The 21,010-nt window shown below is 39.2% G+C and overlaps 1 protein-coding gene across 1 annotated transcript in view; it reads left to right on the forward strand.

Moving 5' to 3' along the window:
* Positions 1–813: 813 nt before the first annotated feature.
* The window catches only part of neto1l (neuropilin (NRP) and tolloid (TLL)-like 1, like), an 84,536-nt gene continuing 64,339 nt past the window's right edge, over positions 814–21,010 (forward strand). The window contains exons 1-4 of the mRNA XM_072378871.1: positions 814–1,585; positions 2,152–2,211; positions 2,285–2,419; positions 2,706–2,954. Coding sequence (XP_072234972.1) covers positions 1,558–1,585; positions 2,152–2,211; positions 2,285–2,419; positions 2,706–2,954 — 472 coding nt within the window. The 5' untranslated portion in view covers positions 814–1,557. The remainder of the gene's footprint in view (positions 1,586–2,151; positions 2,212–2,284; positions 2,420–2,705; positions 2,955–21,010) is intronic.

The raw sequence follows: 21,010 nt of genomic DNA on the forward strand, positions 1-21,010 counted from the left end.
AGTAGATTTGACATACGGACCGAGGGATTGAGTCCAAGACTGCCTCTGCAGCAGGAGTATCAGAAGATGGATATTGTCTCCTGGGTGCCAAGACTATTTTGGGAGCCTGAGCCCCTGAGATGTCCCTGAGCACCCTCTGATCAGCTTTGTCATCAGGTGTGAGAGCAACTACACACTCACCATAAGTGTGGATTCATCCTGGCATGCATACTGCAGGAAAAAAATATTACTAATTTGAAAAAAAAGAAGGGAAATGAGCCCTTTCTCTGCCCACATCATTTATCTTTCTACTCATTGTAAAGATTGAAAGCGTGGAGCAGAAAATTTATATCTCCCTTCGATTAAAACCTCCACATGGGTGGCTGGTGCAGTTGTGAAGCTATTTGTGTTTTAGGATACATCCCAAATACAGCAAATGGTGTCCTGAATGAGTAAACAAGAAATGTAGATTGTTTAAACAAATTAAGGGTATGGTTTGAGCCTGCATTTGTTTACGGGTTCTGGTCTATTTCATTCTACTGGATTCCCATGTTTGCCTCATTCCTTTTCTCATTGCCTTTTTTGCTTACCATTCTATTTTTTTTTCTTACATCCTCGACTTGAGATGAATTTTGCAGCTCGTGCTTTATTGTTCAAACATGCGCGCGCGTGCACCAAGACACATTTGCCCTCCCCTTTTCACTTTTTTCTCTCTTATGTTGTGCGTACATGCACGAGTGAGGATGAAGCATTCTCTTAGAGAAGTTTTCAACGCGTGCGTCGAAAGTGCGCGAGCATCGTTGCGCATAGGTCGGCTGTAGTCTGAGCTGAATGAACGAAAGAAGGAGGGAGATCGCACATTAACTCCTGCTGGCTGCGGGGACTCTTCATTTGACAGAAGCCAAGGCAGAGGGGCACACTCAGATCACCACTGGCTGCCTATGGAGAAACACCGGGGCGACAGATGAAACCCGCAAGAGATTCCACTTAAACATAAATCGATATTTTTTTCTAAAAGAAAAAACAAACCCACAGCCATCTCGTCTTGGGATTTTTTACGCACCACAAAAGAGTAAAGGAAACGCCGCAGAGATGAGTGTTTCGTGGTCTCGCGTGCTTCTGAAGGATCCTCGCTCCTGATAGAGGGACCCAAGAGGACAAAACAAGGCTGTCCGTGATATTTTCCCAAAGAAGATCGCAAAGGTGGAGCGATTGGAGAAGGGCTGATGAAGGGACAATTAATCCTTTTAGTGCACCAAAAGCACCAAAGGGTATTAGAAACGTTTGGATGGAAATCGGGCGAGTGTTTGGAACTGTTTTTGGTTTTATATGAAACTGGTGATTAGTTTTTTGCGAATCATCAGAGGATTGCTTTTCACTTGAGATCTTAAGAAGGAGTATTTTTTTGTTCCACCAAGAGGTCGTATGGCATGAACGTGTGAATTTGATAAAAGAAAGGAAAGAAAAAACAACAAACCCAAACAAACAAAAAACTCACCAGTCATTTTTTTCTCTTTAAGTATTCCTAAATCTAAATGGAATTAGTTGAGTCTGAAGCCGCTTGTGAAAGGAACAGACATGGTACATGGGCACAGCTTCCACCACGGTAAGACATCCTTATTTATCAGCTGAGGCTCACTTGCTCAAACGCTCTTATTGCTGGCCTCACACTCCTCCAATAATCTTTTAATCAGCTGAGGGTGGTCCATAAATATCAAAGCAACAGATCAAACTGAAACTAGGATGCAGAAAAGTGATTTATTGGTCAAAACAAATGCCACGCAGCCTGTAAACCCAATGTTGAAGGTCACGATGTAAGTTGTTGAGGCTCTTTTAAATGTTGGCAGGAAATCCTCAAATGAAGAAGAAACGTATTTTTAAGCATGCCATATTGGTGTTTTGGTTGTTCAGATGTGTGACTGATAATTATTTTGAAAAGAAAAACACGTTTTTCTTATAATTATTTACCTGCCTTATGGTTATGTTCTGAGGGAAGCTATCATCCTTTTCTCAGACACTGTTTGCCTCTTTATGATTTCATAAGTTTGCAGTCAGGGCAGGTTTAGCATTATCATAATGCTGCTGAGTAGTACATGCGATCCTGTACTGGGAATGTGGGCTTTGCTGACTCAAACCTCAATAAAATATGTATTTATCTCTCTGATGTTACAGTCGTTGCAAGTCTACTCATACTTGGGTTGTCTGGGGCAACAAAAAAGGATTCAGCTACAGGTAAATTTGTGTGTTTTTTTTGCATAAATATGCTCTCTTCAAAGCTTTAATCTTCAACTTTTGTTTGTTATAGTGAAAAACAATTCTGGGGTGAAGCCTGCAGGTCAGTGTGGAGCATGGGTGAAAGAACCAGAAGGAGGGCTCTTTACTTCTCCCAATTACCCAAACAAATACCCCCCGAACACAGAGTGTGTTTACATCCTTGAAGGTAAATACAGCAGCAGTTTCCAAGAAAAAAAAAAAGATAAGGTAAGGTGATGTTGTATTGTAGATTTATATGGATTCCTGTGGTTTTCTTGATTGGAAAATCCACAAATGAGCAGACAGTGTGGAATGAACAGCTCTGGTGTTTCAGAAATTAACTGACTCACCGCTTGGATTGGAGGTGCGAACTGAATTTGTGGATGTGCTGATAATGAAACAGATTAATCAATGAGAGCATGACCAATATTTTACTTATGCTTTGTGCTAATTATTTTCATTGTATCTTCCAGCTCCCCCCAGGCAGTGTATTGATCTACATTTTGAGGAGAACTACTCAGTTGAGTCCTCTTGGGAATGTAAATTTGACAACATCGAGGTTCGGGATGGACCGTTTGGCTTCTCCCCGATACTCGGCCGGTACTGTGGTCAACAAAGCCCGCCTGATATCAGGAGTAGTGGCCGATACCTGTGGATAAAATTTGTAACTGATGGAGAACTGGAAGGGGTCGGATTTTCAGCACGTTACAACTTCACTGCAGGTATGTTTTGTTCCCCTTGTTGTTCATTTGCTGCTCTTCTTGTTTCGATTTCTTTCTTCTCAATTAAGAGATCCATGCTTTATTGCTCTAACAGCACACAGACACCAAATGCATAACAAAGGCAAAGCTTTGTTCTCAACCTTCAGGAAGCCATTTTCAGTTGTACTGATTGTCTGTCAACACACCAGTATTACTATTGACACGATGCTGTCACTGTCTGCCTTGTGATGGCTTTGCTTGTTACATATTCTCTGTTTTTGGGGCTTGTTTTTAATGATGTGGAACAGTGTCCTTGACACCACTCCTCAGTTTACAGGGAGCAGAAAATTAACCAGTACTGTCAAACACTACCTTTGTCACTTTGGTTGCATGTTAAACCTTTGGCTTTTATAATTTTCCCCAATTTTAGTTGGAATCCCATTACTGAGGCAGCGTGACTATTGATGACAAAGAATAAGGTCATAACAATGATTTTGATATTCCTTCATCCACACCTGACTGGGCTTATTAACACTATCACATTTTTAAGTGTGTTTGAGCCTTGAAAGGCACAGTGCCAGCAAACATGAAGGATATGCCATTTTGTCTATTGCACCTTCAGGGGCATTTTGCCATTGGACATTTGAGTTTGTCATTGTTTATGTGATAAATACGAATAAAGTACAAAGACCTTTCATCCAATAAACATGCTACATGCTGCAGGCTATTGAGGGAAAAGCTGCTGAGGTGAACAGGGGCTATAGATTTATTTCTAATGACTGTGTTGTTCTGGAGAAATCAGAACGGCTAAGCTCTTGATAAGAAATTACTGTGAAAAAGTGCGGCCAGTAGCAATAAAATCTGGTAGGCCGAGGTAAATCGAGCTCGATCTATCTATGTCGTCGCAGTAAAAGTCTCAGTGTTACCCTGTCAAATGTAATTCATTGTAATGTCAATATAATTCAGATGGTAGCTGGAAAGAAAAATCAAGTAAAAGTTTACAAAAAGAAACACATTAATCTCTTATCCTGGAAATGTGCTTTACAGAGTAATTTCTCCTCAAGATTTACTTTTTAGAAATGCTTTTGTGAAATTGCTATGTGCTGTTTGGTGCATTTTATCAGTGAGGCCAGCTAAGTAGTATGAGATTTCCTATCCACACTCTATTTTAACTAACATTAACTTACAGTGACATAAAAAAGAAAATAAACCTCCTTTCAGGTCTAAGATTTTACTTTACATAATAAAAAATAAAATCATTGTGTCCTTATATGATCCTAAATTTAGTCAAATACAACCTGACACGAAGTGCAACACAGGTCACATTACACTATGCAATTATTTGTTTAACACAAACTAAGACGAAATGCAGAAGCGTTGTGACAAACGAGGTACGCCCTTACTGCTACAATGGGAATTAAGAGGGTAAGCAGCAGCCAGGTGCTGACGATTAGATGCCCTTGATTAATTGATCATTAGCAATTTTTTTTTTCAATTTGCTAGTCTGAAGCATTCAGCTGTGTGTAAAGACACTGCTAAGGAGGAAGAACATCAGCTATGGTCTTAGAGAAGCAAATGTTGCTGACCGCCAGTCTGGGAAGAGCTACAACACCATATGACCATATTCCAACAATATTAAGTTACTTTACTGTGAGAGAGGTTCGTCACAAGAGTAAAATGTTCAAGATTGTGCCAGTTTTCCAAGAAGTGAATGTACCAGTAACTTCACTACAATGTCAGACCATACAGTACTCTGTAAATAAATAAAAATAAATAAAGCCAGAGAAATAAAGCTACTGGCCTCAGTTAAATGTTAAAGTTCATAACAGCTCAATTAGAATAAGACAAGTATGGCGTGTTTGGAAGGGCTGAAGGAGAAACAAGTAGGCACAGCTTTGTAAAGTTACATCTGAACAAATTACAAGACTTCTGGAGCAATGTATTTGAAGACAAGACCAAACTGGAGATGTTTAGTCATAATTCACAGCAGCAACCACACACAACATATCGGCATGAACACCTCATACAAACTGTCATGCACAGTGGTGGAGGGCTGATGATTTGGGCTGGTTTTGCAGCAACAGGACCTGGGCACCTTGAACACAAGCTCCTCTCATCTATATGTCAGTAAAATCTTGGCCAAAATTGGGTCCTGTGACTGGACTCAAGTGCCGCAGCAAATCTACAACAGAATGAGGGAGGAAGAAAAGAATCAAGGTGTTGCAATAGTCAAGTGAAAGTCCAGAACTCAACCTGATTTAAAAGCTGGTGGATCCTCAAGAGATCCTCAAGAGAGCTCTGCATAAATAAATGCAGCAAACTGCAATGAACTGAAGCAATGTGGAAAGGAGAGTGGGCCAAAGTTCCTCCCCAACAAAGTTAGAGACTGATAATGTTGTAAAGAAAATGATTACTTCAAGATATTGCTGTTATTGGTGGTTTTACAAGCTATTGAATCATGGCATCTACTTTATTTTTTACAAGCTGCTTCTGCATTTCACTTATTTAGTTTTTGTGAAATAAATAATGGCAATGTGTCAAATAGACCTGGTAAGAACCAGATTAAAATTTTTTTAGATTTTGTTTGGATATGTGAATTTTAAAATTGAAAAAACACACATTTTTCACAACAATTTAGGTTTTTATGCCAAGAATTGGCCTGAATTAGGGTTGAAGCTAGCAAGACAGAACATATGGGGACATGGCTGTGGACGCAGGTTCGTAAGGCAACAGAACGTTACAAAGTCTATTATTATCATGTCCAAGGATGCATGAAAAGAGAACACAAAAAAAGTTATTCACTTTGCAACATTCACACAGACATGACTGTTGGACCTTTTCTGTTAACCCTCTATATGTTAATTCACCCCAAAACATATCAAAACAATCACAAGCTTTTAAGTGAAGCTATTATGCTAATTTCTTCTTTTTTTTATTCCGTCTGAGTAGTACTGCATTATACTGGCTTTGTATTAAACCCCTCATTTCATGCCGTGTCTAAAAAAAAAATCCCATTAACCAAGGTATTTTGATGTTGAGAAAATGTTAGACAGATTCCCAGTCTAGTATGTTTGTCTTTATATGTCTAGTCTTAGGCTAATAAAGGTTTAGAAGTTGATGTTAAGTAGATGTCTACTCTCAGCAAAAAGGTCAAATCATTGTGATTTCAGTATCTCTATTTGGATATCAGAGTCATTAAATGCCTATTAAACAACTTATTTTGAGATAACAAATTTTGTCAATGTGCAACAGAGTCAGGCTACTTAAAAAGGAAATCTATAATGAAATGTAGTCAGCTCAACATGGCCAACAAACGTTGGAAACAAAGTACTGTAAATAAACTGAAGTCTGAGCTTTTATGTCACTGCTGTTACATATGTTTACCATATCAAACATGAACATCAGTCCTCAGTCTAATATGTATTAGATACCCTTTAATCTGCATTAACTTGAAATGAAGGCCTTCATGCTTAGTATAGACAGTGTGTCACGATAGATGGTCTTTGAACTCCTCCTCTCTCTATGCTAGTTTATCTAGCCTCTATATACCAATGGAGCAGCTTGAGGTCATGCGTTAGTGTGTGCCACAACATTCTGTCAAGTTTACTGAACATATTGTGTCTTATTGTTGTTTAGCTCAACTGAGAAGAGTTTCATATGGTCTTTTCAACTAATTAGCAGCTGGTGTTTTAGATTTATATTTAGTTCATAAGTTTTCTCATCTCCTGATGAGAAAGCAATAAGCAGAAAATACAATATATCATAATTTATCTATTATAAATATTATAATTAAGTGAGACTTAAAAAAAAAACCTTTCTGCACATTTTTTTTTTTATTCCAAGTTCATTTAAAATCTCATTTCTGACACTGAACGTAGATTGTTTGTGAAAAAAAATATTACTACTGAAAAAGATCAACAATCTTTAGTATTTTCTTTCTTCTTAGATCATGATAGGTGGAGATAAATCATCTGGACCACTTTTCCTGTAATGTGCAATTGAAAGGTTGTTTTATTCCTCCTGCTTCTCTTGGGAGCCTCAGTCAAAATTTGCTGAGAGGAAAGAAAAAATGCTTTGCCTCTCGACTTGACAGGAAGTATCTGTGGCATATGATTTACATTATTAAAGAAGATAAAAGTCTTGAATTCACTCGACTTGAGACTCTGAAATCTTGTAATCTGAATAATGCCTCGCATGTGCATCTGCTCTGCTAGCCATGTTAATTGACATGGCCCTCCTCTTCTGAATGCAACAAAGGTGCCATGAATCTCTCCCTCTTGCTCTCTTTCCTTAGCCATTTCAGGAGATGAAGAAACCCTTCTGTTTTTCCTCCAGTTTCTCCTTTCAGAGCTTAATGCTCTTGTTGACTAAAGAAGTAAGCACCACTCTCACGATATCCAGGATCATATATTGCAATGGTTTCCAACCTATTTTCCTTGAAGCCCAACTACTTGTAGCTACAAAAAAAATCAGAGCCCCCCACCCTCACGCATCTACTCTAACACACCACATCAGTGCGTGCTTACACACAGCAAGCCATGGTTGTGGATTCAGCAGAATAATGGCAGCATCATAGTCCTACCGGCTTCCCCTTACACACACGCCAGTTCGAGTTTGTGACTACCTCAGAGGCATATCAGTGGTGCATATCAGCCCCCCCCCTTCTTCCTCTGCACTTACACATAGGACACTGATGCAATCTCTCTTTCTTTGAGTGGGCAGTGTGTAAAAGGCATTTCACACCAAATTAACTGGAAGGTGAGAACGCTCATCTTTACAGCTGAAGTCTTCCACATGCTCAAAGCTGAAAATGGACGTCTGTAATGGATGACTCCTTTGAAAAATATGCACCATCTTTGGCAAGATGGGACTCGTGTTCCTCCCAATGTATGTTCATGTACCGGTTGAACTGACTGTGTAATGATGGACACATAGTGCAAGCTGACTGTATCATCTGCGGTTCCCCTTTTGACATTTTTCCTCACAAAAGCATAGACAGCTTCTTTGTAGCGCGTGATGATTGATTCGGGGCTTTGCATCCGCTTGTTGGTCTCAGAGTAAAGAGTGAAGGTATGCTGCTTTAATCCAAAATACATCAGTCGGCTGTTTGCACTGCTGTGGTTTATATTCTATAAAAAAAATAATTTTTTATCTTTTCCTGCTGTTCCATAACATGCACATGACCAATGTACTTCATTGGTGTGTATCATCAGTTTTTATTCAACTTCATCCTCACACAGGCTTTTATATAACGATCCAGTGTATGTGTTGATATGTTTTTTCCTCAGGGGTATGCATGTATGTGCATGTACTTTGGACAACTTCGGTGCAGTGAGTGGGGACCCCAGCTTTGGAACCATACTGTAAACATAATGTGTATTTTGTAGTGGTTAAATGAATGAAAGTTCTGCTGATGCTTTTCAATCATGTGGCATCATAAGAAGGAAGATATATCAGACACAGAGTTTCCACAGAGCAGATACCAAATTAACTTTGCAGCCCCAGTGATGAGATGCACAATTTATTTGCGAAAAATGTGAACAACAGTTCAGCACTTCAGCATGGCTTTGTCTTAGTGCCATTTTAGGCAGCCCAGCTACCATTACCACCATTACAGTTTAACCAAATCCATAAGAACATTTGAAGGAGTTTTATGAAGCAAGAAAAAAAAAACAATAATGAGCATTTTAAAGCTAATTAAAGCTAACAAAAGCAATTTTTTTTCTGTATTACTTTTAGTTTGAGAAGCTGCATTTGTTTGGTGTTGCATGGATGGGAGGTAGGAGATTTTGGCTTATCAGTTGATTTCATTTTGAACTTTTAACTATTCAAATTATGCTGAACTTGCACAATACTGCCAGGGCAACATCAAAACCTGACTCCAAGAAATCATCAGTTTTCAGTGTCTGCGCCAAATAAACAGGCTATAGGTAGAAGCAGCGGCAACTTCATCGTCAAAAAGTCTCGTTAATCTTCTCATCTAACTTCTGGCAAGAGCAAGGACTGAACTATCAAAATGTCAATTTGTTCCTACGAGTTTACATTGAGTATCTCAGATTTGCCAAAATGCAGAGCCACTTTAAGTGTATCCCAAATGTCATGAAACTCTAATGCGCAGCAATCAAGTTCATTTTCAAAAGGCGTTTCAGTCAATACAGAGACAGAGGAATAAGCAACATTCCACCCACACAAATATTTATTCAGCAAAAGACTGGGAACCTTAAGCTAGAAGAACAAGACTGTGTTTGGATTTGCAAAAAAAAAAAATCTGACTTTTGTTTCTTCCTCTCCTCTTTTGTATTCATTGTTCTTCCCTAATATATCCTTGGTGAAATGATCATTCAGTTCTGAAATAATGGAAACGTGAATGTATGATACTGAGCAATCATCAGTGTGCTAATTTCTGTCGTGTGGTGATAGGATGCAGAGAGACGTGGGGTATAATGAGCGGAATTCAGCAGTGTGCCATGAAAGCCTGCAGCACAATAATAAGCTTGTCATTTTTGTCGAACATGTAAAGCTACGTCTCCTAGATTTACCTCATCTCTGGAGATCAGCAACACAGAAAATGTGTTGTATTGAGACAGGCTGCCTTCTGCTAATGTCATATAATATAAAACTGCAAGAGAAAGAGTTGTGTACATCGTGTGCAGCAGGGGGAATGACTGAATGGAGGAACCACGGTGCATGTACAGTAGTGTGTATGTGCAGGCTCAAGGCTGTTGGGGGATTTGAGCAGCATTTTGCTATTCAGACCGTCCTAGGGCACCGTGACCTTAGGCCCCGGTGGACCGGTAGATTAAGTGGTGTTACAGCACCTTAAGCCAAAGTCCGAACAAATAAAAGCTGTAAGTTCTCCCTTCCCTCTTGCTCCCTGCACTCTTATCATTGCCTGTTTGCAGAGCTAGACCTGCTGCTGCTGCTGCTGAGGTAGATGCTGCTATGGGAGCGTTTGTGTTTATATATATATATATGTACTGCTTCATTGAATATGACACCTTGAATTTGACTTCTTTTGAGTTTTATAATTAGTTTGGCTAAGTTATGTTTGATATGTCTGTGTTTTCTTCAAACTTTTTACATTTGTGCTTAAAAAAGTGAAAGTGCTGCAGATGTGTGCCCTAAGTAAACTCTATTCATTAACATGGAAAACATGGCAGTAACAGTATAGTTAGGATTGGTCAGCAAGCTTAAAATATTACCTGTTGTAGCAGTGCTGATTCATGCTTTCTACTATTTATGATTCAGGCCATGACTAATAATCAAGATGACACTGATTGATCAAAGTGCCTTGAAGCTCATCAGGCTGGACTGAGAATCATTTTAGATTGGAATGAGTCAAGTGGCATTTAGGATTATACCTGAAATAGGATATATGGGCCAATCATCAAGAAGGCACAGTCATGAGATTGAGCCTAGATGGCCTAAACTGGAAAATTGGAAATTTGACCGCAGAGATCGACTCTTCGCTCTTGGAAGGACCTGACTGCAGCAGCACGATTGCTTAGGCTGGATGGTAATGCCAGGCGACTTCCCATTTTCACATCTTTTTCCAAAGGCATTTGCTGGCGGCAACACCCGGCATTTAAATGTGAACTGCCATTTGTTTAATTGCATCCACTAACCTCTCAGGATGAAGTTTTTAAAAGACAGTGACATTTACCAGACTGGCAGACTGAGGCATGTGATAATTCATGTGTTATTAGTTATATTTTAAGATAGAAACAAACAGCTCTCATATGGCTTTCAGGGACTTTGGCCAAAGTGTCCACTTTACTTTCAAACCTGGCATTTACTTTTTGAAAATCGTCATTGTCTTCCTGCTCCTTACTGGATGAAGTGTTGCTGCCCCCTTTCCTCTGAGCTGTCAGAAGAACAAAGGCCTTTTCTGTGTGAAACATGTCATCCAAATGTTGAATAGTAACAGTTCACATAAATTCAACTGGCAGAGTGAAGATTCAAGCTTTTTCTATTTCAATACCTTCTGAGATAAATCCAATGGAAAATATTGTCAAAAAGTTGCCCTACACTGTTATTTTCCCTTTTGCGGTGGGAGTAAGATGTAATTTTCCATGGATCGGCTCTTGTGGCGTTTTAGTTTCACAGAGGAGCACAGAATTTGATGAAATCCACGAGAATAAATTGAGAGAGAAATCTCCTGTGGTGTATTTTCTGGAGTGATCCTAAAATCTCAGCATGTCTATCTGAATGAGCTGCTTGTGTGTTCTCAGTCTCGATAAATCACAAACCAAAAAAGTAAATGAATAATAAATTAAAGAATCGAGGATGTTCTTTTCAATGTTTTGCTATGGTGCTTATTGCTGTTAGTGCTCCCCACAGTGATAGTGACACTGTGGGAAACTTTGTCTCTTCAGGACTGCCTACTGTTTTACAGATTGCTGTGGGTCTGTCTTTGTATGTGGACATTACTCACATGCCTCTCATGCATGATATTGTTTCCCAGGGTAATGTTATCTGCTGGACAGTTTAGGTAAAGAGAAAATACCAGGGCTGCATGGGTAGAGTTTTTTGTCCCATGTATTTTTTTAATGGTCTTGCTTTATGTTTGAGTTCCGCCAATGCAAATCTAATTTTGAGTCAAATCTCCTTTGCTGTGGAAGAATGACAGGTGATGTGTTTGTGCTCCCCCTTCTCTCCTCACAGTTTTAGCAAAATTAGATGGATGGAGCGAGTTAGCATTGCAGGCACACCTCTTGCAGCTGTGAAAGAGGTCTGCTGTACCCCCACTTGCCTCACTTGTCTCTGTTTTTTGTTTTTTTACAGCTAACACTACATCTTTTCTTCTCTCACCACCATGCAAGATTTATGTTTTCGATGTGATTCAAGACAGATTTATGGAAAGAAAGAGGTGCCATTCTTTTTTTATTTGCACATTTTTCTTTTGCGAAATCCATAGTAAACATGAATTTGTCAAAATAGGAGAAAATATTGTGTTAATAATCCAGGATTACTGGGTTCCCATTTCCATTTGCACTCACTCTTGAGCAACTGAAACTCAGCTGAAATTATTTTTCACCAATAAGTGATTATGTCTGCATCACTGTTGATAGGTACAGAACTGAATGCCAGTCTCTTTAAAGTATCATATGAAATATCATAGAGATACAACAAAACAGTCTGAGTGCTGGCAGCAAGAAGTTTCAAGAACATTGCTTTTGGGCCAGCTGTCTACATTGATGTAGAATAAGTATTAATCACTGACAGCATAAAAAGAATGAAAAGATGGACAGAGTCATCTGGCGTCAGCCATGCAGAAGTTCCTCATAGTGCAACATGGCAGATGGACACTCACTGCTGGCTCCAAAACACCACTGGCTCTCGTAGAGTCTCATTCAAAAAGCATCAACCTCCCTCATGACACTTAAGTCAGTATGGTGTCATTAACTAGAGTAACTTTTCATCAGTGGGTTGGCGGCCCTTCTGAAAATAATCCCCTAATTAAAAGGGAATTAGGCCTCAAAGATGCCCACTTTTGTCCAATCATATTTTCAGAATCGCTCTTCATCTCCACCTTCTTGTCCAACATGGTCATTTATTACTCTTAAAGGACTGCGATGGAGAAAGCTGGAAAACTGAACTTGAGGTCTCAAAGCCGCCGTTTACAAACTAATGGGTGAGTTCACAGGGGTTGAGTCTGTTTCTGTCGTTTATGCAGCTTCACTGTTAGATGTCGAATAAAACCTGAACACTGCTCACTTTCAAAATGTGGTAAAATGTGTGAGTGATAGACAACCCTCTTGACAAGGCTTAGAGCTCAAAACGGGCTGGTTCAATAATGTGCTGCTTAATCTGTTCTTCATAACTGTACCTTGAGTTGGTATTCTAAAAAAATCAGAAGGGAGTCATAGATAAAAAGCAACACCTCTTGAAACACTTGTGACCTTTTGGGGATTTATTCAGCTTGCTAGATTTCAACTTAATGGTGTATTTGGTTGCTAATATTTGCTAACAGGCCCTTTCAATTTTGGATATTTCTCCAAATAGCCTCTAATTCTGCATTTACGTAGTTTACCTGAGAAGGGAAATTTTGCAATTTACTCCAAATTTACATATGCAAATTACTGAGAAAGAAATCTCCTTAATTTTCTTTGTTCTGTTTTTTTCTTTGTAGGAGAGTAAGAAAGTTAAGTTACCAATTCCCATCAAATGCAGCTTAGCAATAGAAGGTTATGTAGAGGTGGAAAACTTGGTTCATCTCATTACAAAGCATTAAAACAGATAAATAAAATGTAATTTACTGTACTAGTTATTTTTGTCAGTCTGTTCTTGCCACCCTTGTTCTTCGGTTAAGTCTAGTTTAGTATGGCTAAAAAACTGGTCAAAATAGTCAAGTTTAATGAAGGAGGAGAGAGATTTAGACAAGAACAAAACAAAGGGAATTTACCTAATTGAGAGACAAGCCAAACAACAATTTTCCTACTGAGTAGAAACATTTTAAAAGTTTAAAAGTAACATCTGATCTGATTCCTAAGTATAGCACTTTCAAATACATTCAGCTGTGTATTCATTAGTGTACCGGTGTATATGATATCACTGCTGATAAAGATTTTCTATAATCTTCAAATTTATTTCAACCAGGTGTACCTCCAGTTTTTTCTTTACTGGACAGACATTATCATTTTGTTATGTTAAGTCGAAATCAGCTTAGATTTGATTTTAGGGGCTAGTCTTACAGTATATGCAGATACAACATTACTTGGAAATTTATAGACAGAGCTCTGCATTTAAACAGCCTCAGTTCTTGCAGGATCTTTACAAAAAGAGCACATAAAAAAACACAATTACCCAAAATTCTTTGTTGTGACAGACCAGCACTGGTAAGTTTGCAACTAAGTCATAATCTGCAAAGCTGGACACATGTTGTTTGTACCACTTTCTGGTGACTTGGACTTCCTTCTGCTCCTCTTGCATCCTTTGCTTTGACATCACACCGTGCTCTTCCTAACCTGGCAGGCAAGTCCCAACACAGAGTGTTCGCCAGTTTATCAAACAGCGAGTTTTCATTCAGGGGACAGCCAGTCAGTCTTGCTCACTATCCAGCAGAATTGCTAACATTTACATCCTTTAGTGATTTCAGCTGCTCCAGCCAATTACCCTGAGGATCACTCAGTGGCTCTGCCTGCCTATTGCTTTGGTCACCTCAGGCAGTTTGTTAACCCGTTTGCTGTCGGGCTACAGATGCTGTGGGGGTCGGGACAAACTGGGAGTCTGCTGTCATTTAACTATAGTGGTTAGGTGGCCTGTAGGTTGTGGATGATTGTGTGCATTCAGTATATTGTAAGTGTTTGCCATACCCTGTACATCTTTGTCTACACTATGCAGCCCCCTAATCTGTAACATTCTTGGCTACTCTCCTGTTCAGACCCCTTCCTATGCTACAACAGAGTACAAGAGGGTGTACCCTTCCTACAACAGAGTGATTTATTGTGTTTTTCATACAGTGTTAGCTACATTCTATACATGTTGCATATGGTATTTGCTCTCAGAGCTGCATTGAAAATTAGCTCAATTGTTGTTTTTTCCTTCACTCCCTTCCTCTATAGGCATGATAGTTTGCCAAAGGCTCTTTACCTCATTAGATTATCACTGTGGTAGATCTTTGGCTGCCATGCTGAGAGCCCAAGTTTGTCCATTATGCTGTTTGAGGCAGCAATGAAATTGAGCTGGGTGTTTTATCTCTGTGCACATTAAGACCTCAACCCATTGAAAACATCTTAAGAGTGTTATTCTGTTCAGAACTGATTGAAAAGGTCCTTTGAGTTTTGGAAGGTGAAAGAGTTTCACGCCTGATTTGTACCTCTGATTTCCGAGAACATCACAGAGCAAATTGCTTTTAATGCTTGACGGGTTTTACTTTAGTTTCCGTCTTCTCATCAGTTGGATTGCAACTTCCTTAGGGTGCTGATGTATTAATATAAATTGACTTAACATCAACAATCTCAGAAGGAACGTGAACGTTAAATGTTCAGTTCTCGTTATACACTCTATACACACTCTCCCCAACTTTCTTGCATCGTGGTTGACTGTTGCCTGAACTCCACATTCCCATCTTATCATCTAAGAGCAAAGTCTGATTCAAAAGGGAACTAAATTACATTTGGCATATGGATAATCTAATAGGTAATGGCAAGCTTTTGTTTTGCTGCTGGGAGCATGATGTCAACACTCAGCAATTAAAGAAGACATGATGGGATTATGAAATATGGAAAGTCAGTAATCGTCAAACACACCTGGGAATGATAAAAATGGATCTAGACAGTCAAAGCAGTATACAACACCCCCTTATAGGAAATTACATAGAAATGATTTGATACATTTCATGAAATAATAGTGCAGCCTGGGTCATATAAAAGCTATCCATACACTCTGCGTTCTGTTTAATGCATATTATTACCATTTGATAGGCGTATAGTAAAACCATGACAACTGGTTTATGGTTTACAGCAGGCTATAAGTCTGCAGCTCCCCTCAGTCCAACATTTTTTATCATAGAACGTTTCCTAGGCTCAACCAAGAAACTAGTATTCTGTAAAAAAAATATAAGGAAACATTTCTTTTTGAAGCATATAAAAATGTATATGGAATAATAATTGAATTGTCGCAGGATTTGCAGCATATTCATAACCACATAACTAAAATTTACAAGTAGGCCAGTGCTAAATTTGCCCCTAAAAAACTTGCTGGGTTGACTTGCCTAACCCTGTAAGACCCACAGTTGCAATTTTTTTTTTTTCTCAAGACCACATTTACATAGTTAATGGGTCCAATTGTTTGTCCTCACAATACTATTTGATAGAAAAAGTGTTCATAGGTCCGGTCATCTGGCTTTGAACTCACTCTACCTGCAAATTTTCCGTTGAGCTCATCTCCTTTTTTTGCATGACTGGATTTGTCAGGATTAAAGTAATTAAAATCCCTTAAATTTTTTTTTGTGTTTATTATAATGTGTAGAACATGTACATATTTAGTTATTTTGGAAAACATTAATCAAACTTGATTTAGAGCTTGTTATGTCTATGTTGTAATTCTACAACATTGGGCCAGAGTGGTAGTCAAAATAGCCTGTGTCCCTTACACATTACATAGGAACACTGCGCTTCTCACATGATCACAAATTGAAAACAAAATATAAATTAAATTTTTTGTAAAATAGATGATTCATTGTAACTAAGCACAACTAAAAGTGCTTTTTGTTAAATTTTTACTTAGTTTAGCTTAGACCATAATTAAACACATGAATAAATTGTATGGGATATTGTTAGCCCGATTATTTCATTGGAAGCCCAAGAACAAGCTGGAGAAATCTTAAGTTAAACAAAGTATTTATTAGTGGTCACATGTAAAGTAAACTGCAGCGCTGGACTTGGAGTGACAGAGCTCTCACAGGAAATCCGCCAGCCCGAGCCCCAATATCCAAAAACATTTCATATTCATATTCAGCTTTATCTCAAAGAGGTTGTACTTACACTCGATAACTGGCCAGTTTTAGTGGCATGAGCAGGCCAACCACTGTCCTCGTCCATCTGATAAATGATGTGTGTGTGTGAGTGTTATTTTAGGCGTGGACCAGTCTGTCTGACAAGACAGAGAAGGTTCATCTGACCCAGTTATTTAGTCTAGTTATGCTATCTGAAAGTCTTGGACTATTTAAGGTCATCTATTGTGTAGTATGAGCAGAGTGGAAAAGTACAAACTAGGAATATAGGTTATTTAGAAAAATACAGAATATGAATACATAATGTCTAGAAACAAAGCCAATTATAACAATATTAGAAACTCCAGCATCTATCGCAGTATTTGAAATCCCTGTATCTTTGTAGTTTTTTCTTTGTTTTTTTAACTTCTAAATGATCCTGAGCTATTTTTCTCAGTGTTGCCCAAACAACAGTTAGTAGCATTAGGAGATAGAAAAACAGGTTCTGAATGTTCTGCAATTGTTGGGGGGGTGCCTGTTGCATTGTTCAACAGGCACTCCTGTTGCATTGTTCAGGGACAGGTGCAAGTGGAACAGGTGCGAATGGGACAGGTGCGAATGGTCTTGAATGTGAACCTGTAAGTGCTCTGGGGGGTTGTGCGTGTTCATTTTAGTATGATAAACAATTTGAATATGTCAGAGATGGAAAAGAAGGACTAACTCTGAAAACTCAGACCATGGCTGAATTCATTCAGGGAAAAATGCCTGCAGGTGCCTCCAGGCAGTTCTGCTCTCAACAATGCCCAACGTTGCAAATTTACAACATTTCCCTAAAAGCTTAAATGTAAAAAATCTGAAAACTCTTTAATTTCTACATCAGAGGCCTCCTAAAACAGTATCTGAGAGGTCAAAAAGTTGTGCTAATTTTTTTCAGGGTTAATCCTGATTCCCCATCTGTGTGAAGGGTTCCAATAGGGAAGATCAGGATATGGGTTCTTACACACCAAACCAACATCAAGACACAGTGGCTACAAAAGCACACCCTGCTGCGTCTCGTCGTGTCACAAGCAAAAAAAAAAACAACATAATACTAGATCCTATTGCAAAGACAACCTCTTGAAGCTGTCATTTGTGATTTACTCTACGATTGCGCAAAAGGCACAACTCTCCAGCACAGAAGTGGTTGGGAATCTTTTTACGGTATTCAATGGAAGACCGTGTAGATTAAAAAGGTGAACAAAGCAGTGTTTGCTTGTTATTACGTTAATGTCGTTCACTCCCTGTAGAAGTTTGTGTGTAGTTTGAGGTTATGGTTAGTGAGAACTTTCTCATGAGAGTGGCATTGGCAATGCGTAGCCTGTTGGTCGTGGATGGGAGGAGACAAGACGGTGTGAAACAATCAGTGAGATCTCTGACACTGAGAGACCACTAAGAAAGATGCTTAATCGGCTGAAAAACTGTGGACGAGGTACAACAGTGCAGATGGTGTGTTACTCTCTGAAAAGAAGAAAGGCAGACATCGGATTGTTGTCTAAGGGTTTGTAAGTTATTCTGTTTCCTGTGTTTGAGTGGCATTTGGTATGATCTTTGGTCTTTGAAATGAACTGAGTGACTGATATTGATTACAGGTATTTCAGCTGATTTTTAACCATTGCGCTGGAGATGTTAAGCTTCTGGACTCCACGAGTGACAAAGGTTGACAGGATGATTGCATTTCATGCTCAAATACATCTGGTACATCTGCTCTTGGTATCTACCAGCTTTTCTTACACATCTCATCTTCTTTCACCCTCATTGAAGCTCAAATTGCTCATCCATTTGTGATTATTGAGGTGAAGTGGGGGTTGCAAAAAAAATTTCATCCCCTCACAATACTCAGACCACTCACTGTACATCAGTTGAGTCCAGCAAGTCAATTAAGACGATCTTCTATCAGCGATTGAATGAAGCATTTTTGGCAGATTGCCGAGAAAAAGGACCTGGAAAAGTCAGTAAGTCGATCATGTGCGTTCAGCTCTCTTTTGCTCTCAAGCAAACACCAACAGCCTGCTGAACAGCACGGCCTTGCTGGCATTTCATTTTCCATTTGGCAAGCTCGATTAATCACAGCAGTCCTATACAATGCGACGCACATGGCCACCCACCGCTGCTGGCTCTCATTATTCCCCCGCGCAGTAAAATGTACAACAAGGGGGAACTGAGCAAGGAGAGCACTCAGCTACTGCAAGTACTGTATGAATGACGGATAAAAGTAACATGCAAAACAGAAAAGGTTACAAAGACGGAGAAATTCAGTGGCAAGCAGGACGATTTGGATTACGAAGAGTAGGTTATGGCCTCAAAGGATGGAAGACTGATAAAGGATTGGAGCTGCTCCACGTACCCTCAAGGCTCAGCTTCTATCTGAATATTCATTGAGCTGACACTGGCTTTTCTCGCCACCGTCAATAAAAGGATGCCAATTGGCTTTAACCTAGTGGCTTCTAATAAGTCGCAGAGCCCAACATGCATACAAATGATTTGTCAAGATACACACATGCACAAATGGTCGCTCCTATACTTCCTTACGAGCCTTGAAAAGCTCCCAACCCCTCAAAAAATGTATTCGGTGTGTCAAGACGGCTATGCATGACAAAAGCATCTCTGGATATTTTTATTCTGCAACAGCTGCTTGGCTGCATATTTAAACCTAGACTTGCTTACGTTATCTTATTTCATGCGTGCACTTTGATTGTTTATTCATTCTGTATAATGAAAATATCTGATATGCTGCAGGATAAAATTGTTTTTGGAAATCCTTTAGTTTGTCAAAAAGTAGGTTATTCACTGATACAGTACATTTATATTATACAGTTCAGTTATGATCCTGGACAGTCATGTTTACAGTAAAGCACCTGTCAGAGGAAATTGTTGCGACCAATGCTGACCCCGCATCTGTTTGCTGAAAAGTCTATAGGTACAGCACCTTCCCTGTATTCTTTTGTCCCTTGTGCAGTTGCCAGAGAGTTGAGTCCAGCTGGATTTTAGCTGGGGGAAAGTATTCACATTTGTATGCTGCTCCTAATCCCCCCGCACAAACACAGACACAGACACACACACTGGACCTCCTCTGAGCGGCTGCGTCTCAACCCTCAGATCAAAAAATCCTTTTCATTTTGTACACCAGTTTGTTTTGAGGGTTGATGTTGGCTCTGGGTTTGTGTGCTGGCAGTAAAAAATGTCATTTTTGCAAGGAAGAGGAAGAATGATAACACAAACTCGCTGAGTAGTGAAACTTTATCTTTTCGAATACACATACCGAAAACCATGTTACTTTGTCAAAATCACTACTACTCTTAACCAACCTCACCGTGTACATTATGCGATCTTACATATTCAGGGATAATCCTTTTGTGGCTCCTCTGGTAAGATGTAGAACTCAAGTGAGATTGAAATCGCCGTCCTCTCCCCAGATAATCATGTGCCACAAGGACATAATTTTCTTTCTTTTAAATTAGAAGAGATGAGGTTGAATCTGGGGAGCTAGGCTTAAAATTTTAATTCCTTCTGGGCAGCACAGATTTCTTAATATTTCAAGTTGAGTCTGCCAACTTTACCTTTTGATCTCTAACTCTCTCCTTGTTATCAAACCAGGAATACGTATGTGTTGTGGTGTAATTGTTTATTGATAGAATACACGTTGGTTTAGTTTTAAAGATGTCTGACCTATTAAAAGTGTTGTTTCACGTGGATTGGAAGACTGTACTTTTACTTGGAATACCCATCAGCTGTGCTACAGTCAGATGTCTCTGCCTCAGTTGGAAGCCACTGAGCATCTGGATAACGAATATCTGGGCCAAAATTTCTGTTCCTTTGCGACGATCAATGTTTGAATACATATACATTTATCGAGTGATCTGCTTAAAGAGATTATTTCTGTTTTTACATGAAAATTCTGATTGCCACCACACGAAAAACATAATTCCCCATCTTACCACGCATGAGAGAACTGGACACTACAGCCACAAGCATTCAAATCACCACAGAGCAAAGTAAAAGAGCCTGAAACATCACCACGGGATCAAAGATCACATAGAGAAATAAAGTGAAGTGGGGGGTAGGAGAAGAGATTAGACTTTAACTCCCCTAAAAGAGGCGCTGTGTGTTTCTAGTTTGAAAGAGAGATTTACTGTGATCAGGAGGGAAGTCTGAGTCATTGATTTTATCATGTTCTGCCTCTGAATAGCGAGGCTTTGTGGAAACTTAGATTGCTGTTGAAAGAGCTCAGTGAAAATGTTTAAATTGAGTGCATGGAAAGGAGAGCTTTGGTGCAGCTTTGGCATTCATTTGTTGGTGGTGCTAACTGTGGAGTAAGGTTTTTGCCCTTTACTGCACAGTGGTGGATTTCTTGAGGCTCTGTTTGTCAGGCGTCTGTTAATCTGCCCATTCCACTGAAGTGATGTTTTTGTTTTGTTTTGTTTTTTCATTTAAGACTGAGGAGTGTCTCAGTGCCAAAGTAGTATGGCAGCGAACAATGAACGTGTTGGTAGGTTGTTTCCTTCACCTAACCTTAAGATGATTCATTTCTCTTTGGCTTGCATCAGCCATTGGTGGAATTGTTGACAGATTTGATGTATTTTATCTTTGTGTATAAAGATCAGAA

The sequence above is a fragment of the Leuresthes tenuis genome, unplaced genomic scaffold, assembly GCF_036924035.1.
Source record: "Leuresthes tenuis unplaced genomic scaffold, fLeuTen1.0.hap1 SCAF_24, whole genome shotgun sequence".
In the NCBI taxonomy this organism is placed as follows: domain Eukaryota; kingdom Metazoa; phylum Chordata; class Actinopteri; order Atheriniformes; family Atherinopsidae; genus Leuresthes; species Leuresthes tenuis.